The following is a 12,226-nucleotide window of genomic DNA, read 5'->3' on the forward strand; positions in this document are numbered from 1 at the left end:
TGGGACACATTTGGCAAATCAAATTCGACATGACTGAAGAATATGATAGCAAAAGTAATTTTGTTCTATGGGCTGGTGAATTGGGTGGATACGGCTGATTGATTGGAGTAATGATTCATATTCCATATTCAATGCATGAACAGATCTTACTGAGCAGGCTTTATTCCCATACCTTATCCTTCAAATGAGCAGAAAATCCAACTTCAGCCAAGTCAAATTCCAATGAATCACCTTTAGTACCTGCAAAGAAGCAATGTTTTACCCTACTATAAGAATACAAATTGAAGGTATAGTAAGAGTATTGCAGAAAAAAATAACTTCCTAAAGGGGTTGTCTGCTATGGATAACTGAACTGTCCATGGTAGGACATGCTAGCTGACACAAGGGGTTTACTTTTTAAATACATCCAGTATGACTCTCTTCTCTTGAGCACTGCCAGTGCCAACATCAACTATTATCAATGAATGTCCATATATTTTAGGGGGGGTCCATGCAACACATTAGTTTATAAAATGAAGTACTAAATATGGTTTATTTAGCTATATCACATGATCAAGATGGGGGTCCTGCAGTGGGAGATTTTACGATTCTAATTTTACCTTCAATTCCAGCCATCTTCTGCTGCAAGGAAGCGATTAGCCCGTCCAGTTTGGAGTAGTCTTCTACTCTTATGATATGGTCTTTTTCATCAGTAGCAATAAGCTTTAGCTCTCTATAGGCATTCATTTGGTCAAATACACCTCCAACCTGTAGAGAAATCCAGTAAGTAGCACCATTTAAACTAAATGTTCTTGATTTCTGTATATTTTTTAAAATAAATTTAAGTATGATAGTGAGAGTTCACATAAAGCCAAAAAATATGTTCACTACCGCCTGCATGTAACTGTCCTGTAAAATGGTACTAGAAGTACCTGCTACAATGCACTTACATACTTCTGGATTTCCAGATGTTTCTTAGGCATAGCTAAAATGGTTGTCCATAATTCTGATATTGATGACCTATCCTCAGGATAGGTGATCAATATCTGATCAATTGGGGTCCGACATCCGTACCCTTGCTGTTCTGCAGTAGCTCCAGTACCAGAACTACACAGCTCTGACAAGGGATGGTATCGGCAGCGCTGGTCCCAGACTAGCCATGTGTTCATTAAGTGCCGCTGTCGATGGGAGTTTGGCAGGTAAATGCAGTTTATATCAATTTTCTCAATTTTGCCAAGATATGTGTAGTGAAGTAAAGTGTTGCCAAGATTTTTTGTGCTAATTAGAGCCATTTACTAAAACATTTATACTAGTCAGTTTTGATTTTCTGGGTTAATAGCAGTTCAGAGAAATACTGTACTATACAGCAGCCTCATGGACCATGGAAATGGTGTCTGGAGGAGCATGCTCTGTAACCTGACAAGAGGTTATTGAGAAGGAAGGGGGAGGAGGTGAGCTGTAACCATCACCTATTGCTCTCTCTCTGTATATATACACTCACCTAAAGAATTATTAGGAACACCATACTAATACGGTGTTGGACCCCCTTTTGCCTTCAGAACTGCCTTAATTCTACGTGGCATTGATTCAACAAGGTGCTGATAGCATTCTTTAGAAATGTTGGCCCATATTGATAGGATAGCATCTTGCAGTTGATGGAGATTTGAGGGATGCACATCCAGGGCACGAAGCTCCCGTTCCACCACATCCTAAAGATGCTCTATTGGGTTGAGATCTGGTGACTGTGGGGGCCATTTTAGTACAGTGAACTCATTGTCATGTTCAAGAAACCAATTTGAAATGATTCGAGCTTTGTGACATGGTGCATTATCCTGCTGGAAGTAGCCATCAGAGGATGGATACATGTTCTCATTCTGTTTACGCCAAATTCGGACTCTAGCATTTGAATGTCTCAACAGAAATCGAGACTCATCAGACCAGGCAACATTTTTCCAGTCTTCAACAGTCCAATTTTGGTGAGCTCGTGCAAATTGTAGCCTCTTTTTCCTATTTGTAGTGGAGATGAGTGGTACCCGGTGGGGTCTTCTGCTGTTGTAGCCCATCCGCCTCAAGGTTGTGCGTGTTGTGGCTTCACAAATGCTTTGCTGCATACCTCTGTTGTAACGAGTGGTTATTTCAGTCAACGTTGCTCTTCTATCAGCTTGAATCAGTCGGCCCATTCTCCTCTGACCTCTAGCATCCACAAGGCATTTTTGCCCACAGGACTGCCGCATACTGGATGTTTTTCCCTTTTCACACCATTCTTTGTAAACCCTAGAAATGGTTGTGAGTGAAATCCCAGTAACTGAGCAGATTGTGAAATACTCAGACCGGCCCGTCTGGCACCAACAACCATGCCACGCTCAAAATTGCTTAAATCACCTTTCTTTCCCATTCTGACATTCAGTTTGGAGTTCAGGAGATTGTCTTGACCAGGACCACACCCCTAAATGCATTGAAGCAACTGCCATGTGATTGGTTGACTAGATCATTTCATTAAAGAGAAATAGAACAGGTGTTCCTAATAATTCTTTAGGTGAGTGTATATAGACTTGAGAAAGGCATATTCCGAGCTGAAGTGTTGCATTTGGCACAATAAAAGGATTACTTTTTTCTGGAGTACTGCCTGGATTGCAATTTCTTCATTGTTTATGAACTTTTGGGGCAAGGTCTGGTGAGGCTTGCACCGTCATAAATAAGCTTATTGCCAGTGCTGTTATAACTTTACTTTCAGATCTAATCTTAGTGGATAAGTTGCAAGTAGATTTTAATTGTTGGCCAAATAATGGAGTAACCACCCAAAAAAGAGCAACCCCAAGTCAAGGCAGGAACCTAAGACCAGGCCTGTCTCTCTGTTCTATAAATATAAAGTCTCTACTCCCTGTTCTGATGCGTTTCCTTGGTATAAGGATTCATCAGGGAGTATAGCTACAGAGGAGACAGCATCTAGGCCAGTGATGGAGAACCATTACCAGATAGAGTGCCCAAACTGTGACGCAAAACCCACTTATTCACAAAGTGCTAACATGGAAATTTAACCTGAATACTACAATCCATCTTCCACGTACTTTATTATTTAGCTATAATATCCTGCCTACATTCAGTGCGCTGCCTGTGCTGTTCATAGCGCGTCCTGCGCTGATGAATGGCAGGGAAAGTCTAAGACATATTGGTATACCATGGACTTGTCCAGGGTGCGGGGGCTCTGAGTGCCTGACACCTCTGGCACCCGTGCCATAGGTTCGCCATCACTGATCTAGGCAATACATGGCAATGGATCTGCTCTCTCATTTTCTGATGATACACTTGTTTTTAGCACAATGTAAGAACAGAATCATGTCTCCATGATAAATAATTTGATTAAGTAATGTGATTCATCTTTCCTGAAGACATATGTAATATCCTAGACAACACTATGTCATATCAGTAAGTTTCACCAAATAAAATAATTCATTCAGATGGGAAACTCAGCTCTGTTACATAATTAGCAATAATGAACTAATACAGAGCAAAAAAATTACAATAAGAACTAACCCCAATGATAAACCGTTCAATGGTTTTCATCTTTGGGGAGTTGATGACAGTTGTGATGTTCACTGGATCGTCAAATATATCTCCATCCGTCAATACCAAGATTATTTTGCTGGCACTTTCTCTAGATCCATGACTTTCATTGAAAATATTGTTTCTGTAAGATAAGAAAGTTAACAGTAAATGATTTTTCTGTAAGGAGGCAACCTAACAAGTAATTTCCCACCAGAACAGATTTCGGTTTCCGATACGACTGACTATAAACGGTCTTCACTTTATACATAGGTGTGAGCAGGCAATATAGACAATTATTGATCCTGCCATGCAATTACATGAAGCAGGAGCCATTAAAGATTCAGAATTGTAACACTGGCCAAAGACATATAGATAACTGTGAACCCCTTAGAAACCCTCTGAAAACATCTGTCGAATTATCCATCAGCCTCAAGGTCTCATTGTTCTTATACAACTATATATGCCAACACACTAGACAGTTCTATGTTTCTAGGTGGAAAGCAGGGCTGGAGGGAAGTTGGGATAAAAGGGAATAGGACAGGACTTTGAGCTTTGCCTCATCATGCTCCCTCAACATTGCCAACAAAAAAATATTTATTCCCAAGCATCTTGTCCAGTCCCAGAAGGCCATCCACTCCTAGTTCAATGTTGTATGAGTATGTCAATGATACCTTTTTTATAGACTGAATAATTTCCACCAAAAAAACTACTCCATTCATATCTTTATTATAATGAATGTGTCCTATTAGACAGTCTGTACTGTAAAAAATCAATCACTGCTCAAAAATATTAAGGGAACACTTAAATCATACCTCGGATCTCTATGAATGAAAGTTACAAGTTGAAAATCTTTACTGATATACATTGTATAATTCGAATAAAAGAATATATCAATAATCAAAGGAAACCAAAATCCTGCTGCTCTGATGCCTAGATCTGTAGCCCTTATCTCAGCTCATAAACACTTGGAACAATTTGGCCATAATGAGCGTTTATGATGAGCTGTTTAGAAGGTACAGATACGGGCTACAGATCCAGCCAACAGAGCAGCTAAATGACTGATTTACTGTAAAGCAGAAAGCAACAATCTGCAAATATACTGAAAGTGAAAACTGTAGAAGAAAAGATATAGAGGTAAAACTGCAGATTGTTTTAAATTAAAGACCAACTAAAAAAGTTATTTTTAGAATGCCAAAAAATTGCCACAAAGGTTTCCATAGCCTTTAAGTATCTCTGTGTTTAGAAATTGTTGCATTTCCTTATGTACTGTATATCCTTATGTATATTGTTCCACTATTTATCAGACTTTTTGTTCTGTATAAGTACAGATGTGTCAAAAGTATTTGTCATGTTTGTTTACCTAGAAGAAAAAGGCTGCCAAAAAGTTAAGGGGTTGACAAAAGTTTCATAAAGACATGTTCCATTAGCCCTATCACTATTCATTTAAATTACTGTTCACATTATGAAAGTATGAATAGAAAGTCACTTAATGAATATTAAGTAAAGGCCCTCATATGCATTCATTTATTGTTAGCCAAACTTCCCATTTTTGGAGATAACCTAATGTGTATGGGGAGCCCCAAACTCTTCCAACATAGATGCATTTTCACACGTAATCCTTTCATTCATCCAGGAGATAAGTCTTCCCAAAGGTATCTGGCAGAAGCTTTATCTTCTCTCTCCACTGAAACAGTGTCTACTGTATATGCATAGGGTGTTGGAAGTATTTGTCTGACCGGTACTGAAGGTAGGTATTCTCAAAATACAAAATGTTGAATATTTTACAGTGTTGAACATTTTATGTGTGCACAAATTACATGTGACCACTAAAAACATTCATTGGCCAGCTGCGGTCACATGAGTGTATAGAGAATGTGATCACCTTCATTCCATTGGGGACTGGAAATAATAGGACCGGGATGCCTAAAAAGGTGACCTTTTTTTTATTATTGTTTTGAACACTTAAATTTTACTCATAGAATGTCAGAAAACCCCTTTAACCCTTGCATTACACTTTTTTTTTTTTTTACAGAGGACGTTAATTGGTTTTGAATTTGCATATACACCTTTTTATGGCACTGCAGGTTTAGCCAGCACAGTATTCTTGTGCTGGGTGGAGTGGTTGTCCAACTGTCTAATGATAGCTGGGCTTCTACTCTACTGGCCAGGGTTAGAGATTTCTATGATCCCAGCTGTTTAAACCTGTCACGGGGTTCCGAAGGTGCACTCGGTCCCCCATTGCCCACAGAACTGTTGCTTAGCTTTTGGAATGAGGTTCTGTGTTTGACCTCATTCCCAGGGCGGCTTTACTAGCTGGGTGGCTCCCTGCTCCTAGTCTGCCTTGAGCGCCGAGCTGATCACTCGGTGCTCGACTGGTTGGTCTGTCGGTCAAGTGACGCTGGCCACGTCACATGACCCTCACTCCCCACTATAAATACAGGCAGACTGCTGGCTGCAGGTTGCCTGTTAATTTCTAGGTTCCTGGCTATTTGTTGGACTACTGAATATTTACCTGATCCTGTTCCCTGACGATCCTCTGCCTGCTCCTCCTGTACTGCGCATACATCCTGGTATTGTGACCTCGGCTCCCACCTGACTACTCTCTTAGGACTCCTCTTGTACTTCGCTACTCTCCTGGTATTTGACCCCGGCTTCTCCTGACCATTCTTTGCTTAATCCGTTGTACTGCGTAGCTCTCTTGGTTCTGACCCGGTCCGTTCATGTTCCGTATTTTGTCTTGTCTGTCTTCCCTGCACATATCCTAAGTTAGGGACTGCCGTCCAGTTGTCCCCTGTCATCAGGACTCGTGAGGCAAGTAGGCAGGGCCAGGGGTGAGGGTGGAGCGCAGTGGTCACTACCCTTCCCCCTGTGTGTGTGTGGACGTGATCGTTACAGATTAACAGGCCCAATAACCACTGTATCATGAATCCTCTTACTACCCTGACTGACCATGTCTCTAACTTGACACAGAGGGTGCAGGAGCTAGGAGAGAAACTCCGTTCTTGTGAGTTAGGGCAAGGTTCTTCCACTCCTCTGTCCTCCAGTCCATATTTTGAACCCCAGATCAAGCTCCCAGAACCCTTTTCTGGAGACCGGAAGAGGTTTCTCTCCTTTAAGGAGAATTGCAAACTCTACTTCCGCGTGGGGATTATCATTTCTCTACTACAGGGTGATCCCCAGGACTGGGCATTTTCGTTACCTCCTGGGGCCAGTTGTCTAACTTCTGTGGAGGGGTTTTTTCAGGCCCTGGGTACCCTCTATGACGAACCAGACAGGGCCCTGGTAGCCGAGACAGCTCTTAGGGCACTGGTTCAGGGCCATCTCCCTGCGGAGGAGTATTGCACCCAATTCAGACGGTGGTGTGTCCCCTCAGGATGGAATGAACCAGCCCTGAAGAGTCAGTTTAGGTCTGGTCTATCTGATAATTTAAAAGATCTATTGGTCAATTACCAAATTCCTGAGACCTTAGAGGAGATGATGACCCTAGTTGTCCGACTTGACAGACGAGTTAGAGAGAGACGACAAGAACGACAGTTCTGTTCTCAGATGGTGGTCCAGCCAGAGGCCTTTTCCAGGGACAACACTGAGGTCTCCACCGAGGAACCCATGCAGGTTGGCATGACCCGGGGTAATCTTCGTCGCAGACACGGAGAGTGCTTCTACTGTGGAGATCCTGGCCATTGGATCAACAAGTGTCCTAAGAGGGACCTCTCTGACAAGTCTTCTAAGGCAAGACAACCTAAAGACCAGGTACACCCTGATTTTTCTAAAGGTAAGCTTTTGGTACCCATAACAATTTCTCTGGGGGTTAATAAGTGGCCGGGTAAGGCCTTTATTGACTCCGGTTCAGCGGCCAGCTTTATTGACTTTGAGTTTGCTTGTAAATTGGGTATTCCAATGTTTGCTTTACCTACACCTATCCATGTCATGGCTATTGATGCTACTCCCCTGATTGGTGGTACGGTGAGGTCATGTACCTCTGAAATTTCTCTGTCCGTGGGTGTGTGCCACTCTGAGAGATGTTCTCTCCTACCGGTTGAGGTGGTACTAGGGTTGCCTTGGCTCCGTTTACATAACCCCACAATTGATTGGTCCAAAGGAGAGTTGGTGAAATGGGGACCTAAGTGTGACTCATGCTTGTCCGTGGTCCAGGCTGGGGTTTCAGTAAGGTCTAATACATTACCCTCTGTTATTAAGGAATATTCTGATGTGGTCTCGTCCCTTACTCCAGAGGTTCTACCCCCCCATAGACCTTATGATTGCGCCATAGAGCTAATTGAGGGTGCCGAATTTCCTAAAGGTCGAATTTATAATCTTTCAGGGCCCGAACGCAAGGCTATGGAAGATTATATTAAGGAGAGCCTTGCTAAAGGGCATATTAGACCTTCAGTCTCTCCTATGGGAGCAGGGTTTTTCTTTGTTAAAAAGAAGGATGGTGGTCTTAGGCCTTGTATTGATTACCGGAGATTAAATAAAATCACTGTCCAAAATAGATACTCTCTCCCATTGATTCCGGATTTATTTAACCAGGTTTTGGGGGCAACCTGGTTTTCCAAGATTGACCTGAAAGGGGCATACAATCTAATCCGAATCAAGGAGGGAGACGAATGGAAGACAGCGTTCAATACTCCGATAGGACACTTTGAATATCAGGTGATGCCTTTTGGACTCAGCAATGCCCCAGCTGTGTTCCAAAACTTAATGAACGATATTCTTAGGGAGTTCTTAGGTAAATTTATTATTGTCTATCTTGACGACATTTTGATATTCTCTCCTGATTTCGAATCTCATGTGTCCCATGTCAAACAAGTATTAGAGGTGTTGAGGGAGAACCAGCTATCCGCTAAGCAAGAGAAATGTGTCTTTGGTGTACAGGAGATACTGTTTCTAGGGCATGTTTTGACTCCTCACGCCTTTAAGATGGATCCTGGTAAGGTTTTAGCAATTAAGGAATGGGTAAGGCCTTCATCCTTAAAGGCTTTACAACGGTTTTTGGGTTTCGCTAATTACTACCGTAAATTTATCATGAATTTTTCTGTAATTGCTAAGCCATTGACCGACCTTACTAAGAAAGGGGCGGATTTGGAGAATTGGTCTACCAAGGCCATTTCTTCATTTGAAACATTAAAAAAGGCATTTAGTAGTGCTCCCATTCTGATCCAGCCTGATCAGGAGAGACCCTTTATTGTGGAGGTGGATGCGTCCGAGGACGGCGCAGGAGCAGTCCTTTCACAAGGTCCTGCTAGCCTCACTAACCTGAGCCGTGTGCCTTCTTCTCTAGGAAATTCTCTCCCACGGAGAGAAACTACGACATAGGGAATAGGGAGCTGTTGGCCATTAAATGGGCATTTGAGGAGTGGAGACATTTTTTGGAGGGGGCAAGGTATCGAGTAACTGTTGTCACTGACCATAAAAACCTAATGTTTCTCGAGTCCGCTAAGAGGTTGAATCCCCGACAAGCCCGATGGGCTCTGTTTTTTACCCATTTTGATTTCTCCATTACGTTCAGGCCGGGAAGTAAAAATGTGAAGGCAGACGCATTATCTCGGAACTTCCATGCTTTTCAACCCACTGAGACGCCGCCTGAATCCATCCTACCAGCAAACATCTTCTTAGCGGCTCTAACCCAGGATATCTCGGCTCGCATTAAGGCTGAACAACATTTGGCACCGGCATCCACCCCAACAGATAAGTTGTTTGTTCCTGTACAATTTCGTCTCCAGCTGTTGGGTGAGTGTCACGATTCTGCCTTTTGTGGACATCCGGGTATTGAGGGCACTAAGGATCTGGTTTCTAGATCTTATTGGTGGCCCACTCTGACCAGGGATGTCAAGTCCTACGTGTCAGCCTGTGAGGTTTGTGCCAGGTCTAAGACACCTAGGACTCACCCTGCTGGTAACCTACGACCCCTACCCATTCCCAGTAGACCCTGGTCCCATATCTCGATGGACTTTATAACTGACCTACCGCTGGCGGAGGTCAGACTGTGGTTTGGGTAGTGGTCGATAGGTTTAGCAAGATGGTTCATTTCATTCCCCTGTCTAAACTTCCGAATGCTAAAACCCTGGCGTCTATTTTTGTGAGAGATTGTTCGTTTACATGGCATCCCGGAAAATATTGTTTCGGACAGGGGTGTGCAGTTTGTGTCCAAATTCTGGAGGGCCTGCTGTCAAAGATGTAAAATTTTGTTGTCTTTTTCTTCCGCCTACCATCCTGAGAGTAATGGGCAGACTGAACGCCTTAATCAGTCTGTGGAACAATTCCTGAGGTTGTATGTTGCTGATGACCAGCAATTATGGGTCAAATTCCTTCCGTTGGCTGAATTTGCTCTGAATAACCGTGTCAATTCTTCTGCTGGGGTCTCCCCTTTCTTTTGTAACCATGGTTTTCATCCCCGTTTTCATTCTGGGTCGTCCGTCTCCTCCTCTAACCCTGAAGCTGATAAACTCTCCTCCGAACTGTGCACAGTTTGGGCCCGGGTTCAATCGAACCTAGAAAAGGCTCAAAGTTCTCAAAAACTCAAGGCCGATAGGAGAGTTTCAAGGGGGGTGAACTTTCAGGTTGGGGATAAAGTATGGTTGTCCTCCAAGAATCTATCTCTCAAGGTAGCTTCTAGAAAATTTGCTCCTCGTTTTATTGGTCCATATAAGATCACAGAGGTGATTAACCCGGTATCATTTAGGTTGGAGCTGCCCGAGTCATTCCACATTCATAATGTGTTCCATAAATCTCTACTTAAAAAATATTTTGAACCGGTAGTACCATCGAAAGCCTCGCCTCCGCCAGTTCTTGTTAATGATGCTGTCGAGTATGTCGTGTCTAAAATAGTGGATGTCAGGAAGGTGCGTAACTCCTTGCAGTATCTGATTCACTGGAAGGGGTATGGACCTGAAGAGAGATCTTGGGTACCTGCCAGGGAGGTTCATGCTCCTAGACTGGTTCGTAAATTTCATTTAGAACACCCTGAAAAGCCATCGCCTGAAGTCTTGGGTCCGGTGGCCCCTCGTAAAAGGGGGGGTACTGTCACGGGGTTCCGAAGGTGCACTCGGTCCCCCATTGCCCGCAGAACTGTTGCTTAGCTTTTGGAATGAGGTTCTGTGTTTGACCTCATTCCCAGGGCGGCTTTACTAGCTGGGTGGCTCCCTGCTCCTAGTCTGCCTTGAGCGCCGAGCTGATCACTCGGTGCTCGACTGGTTGGTCTGTCGGTCATGTGACGCTGGCCACGTCACATGACCCTCACTCCCCACTATAAATACAGGCAGACTGCTGGCTACAGGTTGCCTGTTAATTTCTAGGTTCCTGGCTATTTGTTGGACTACTGAATATTTACCTGATCCTGTTCCCTGACGATCCTCTGCCTGCTCCTCCTGTACTGCGCATATACATCCTGGTATTGTGACCTCGGCTCCCACCTGACTACTCTCTTAGGACTCCTCTTGTACTTCGCTACTCTCCTGGTATTTGACCCCGGCTTCTTCTGACCATTCTTTGCTTAATCTGTTGTACTGCGTAGCTCTCTTGGTTCTGACCCGGTCCGTTCATGTTCCGTATTTTGTCTTGTCTGTCTTCCCTGCACATATCCTAAGTTATGGACTGCCGTCCAGTTGTCCCCTGTCATCAGGACTCGTGAGGCAAGTAGGCAGGGCCAGGGGTGAGGGTGGAGCGTAGTGGTCACTACCCTTCCCCCTGTGTGTGTGTGGACGTGACCGTTACAAAACCCTTAAATAGTGTGGTCCATAGTAACTGCAGCATCTAAGTTGTTTCAAAGGGAAGAATTTAATAGTTTTATTGAAAAAAAATCCTTTCCTCGAAAAGAAGTGTTTTTTTATGGAATAAAATAAAAAAAATTAAAACCACTCCACATAATTGGTTTCACCACATCTGTAACAACCTGAACTTTGTCATGTTCTTTATTCCAGATGGTGAACACCATGTGTGACAAAGAAAACAACTATCAAATACAAGAATAGTTTTTTTTATTAATCCACCACCCAAAAATATTTTATAAAATGCAAGCAAAAAGTTTTATGTACCACAAAATGGTACCAGTGAAAGCTACAAGTCATACCACAAAAATCAAACTCTCACACGGCTAAATTGAAACAAAGCAATAGAAAAGTTATGGGTCTTTGGCTGTGATGATGAAAAAACATAAAAAAATAAAGGTTTTTATTGTCCAAAAGTAGTAAAACTTAAACTATATAAATTTGGTATCTCTGTAGTCATACTAACCCAGAGAATAAAGTTATCATTTTATTTATGCCCCACAGTAAACATCACAAAATTTAAAAAGGCAATGGCGGAATTGCTGCTTTTTTTACCACCCCTCAGAAATACTTAAAGGAAATGTGTCACCAAAATTTTTATCTGCCAGTTAAAACCAGATAGATCTCCTACAGATTTTTTTTTTGTTTTCTGAATTTGTTTATAGGGGTTGCCATCTTGCCTGAGCTGTTCTTAACAGCATTTACAAAGATTTTAAAAACAAAATTGCTTTACAGCAGTCCAATGGTCCATAGACACAATGGTCAGGAGGGGACCTCATTGACTTCTATAGGAGAGTTTTCTGGACATGCTCTGTGCCCTGTGCAGAGGCCATTGTAGAAGAAAAGAACAGATAAGCTCTGACAATCACCTATTGTGAATGGTGGATCCTGTCTTATCTATACACAGAGGTGATATCTCATTATCATTACAGGCA

The 12,226-nt window shown here is 42.8% G+C and overlaps 1 protein-coding gene across 2 annotated transcripts in view; it reads right to left on the bottom strand.

Annotated features, from left to right (window-relative positions):
- Positions 1 to 12,226, bottom strand: part of ITGAE (integrin subunit alpha E) — a 137,953-nt gene that overhangs the window by 70,586 nt on the left and 55,141 nt on the right. For both annotated transcript variants that reach the window (XR_005777447.1, XM_040423354.1), the window contains exons 10-12: positions 3,514 to 3,667; positions 600 to 747; positions 173 to 240 (exon numbers count right to left, since the gene is read on the bottom strand). Coding sequence is in view for 1 of the 2 variants with exons in the window: in XM_040423354.1 (XP_040279288.1) it covers positions 173 to 240; positions 600 to 747; positions 3,514 to 3,667 (370 nt within the window). In the remaining variant the exon portion in view is untranslated. The remainder of the gene's footprint in view (positions 1 to 172; positions 241 to 599; positions 748 to 3,513; positions 3,668 to 12,226) is intronic.

The sequence above is a fragment of the Bufo bufo genome, chromosome 3, assembly GCF_905171765.1.
Source record: "Bufo bufo chromosome 3, aBufBuf1.1, whole genome shotgun sequence".
NCBI lineage: Eukaryota > Metazoa > Chordata > Amphibia > Anura > Bufonidae > Bufo > Bufo bufo.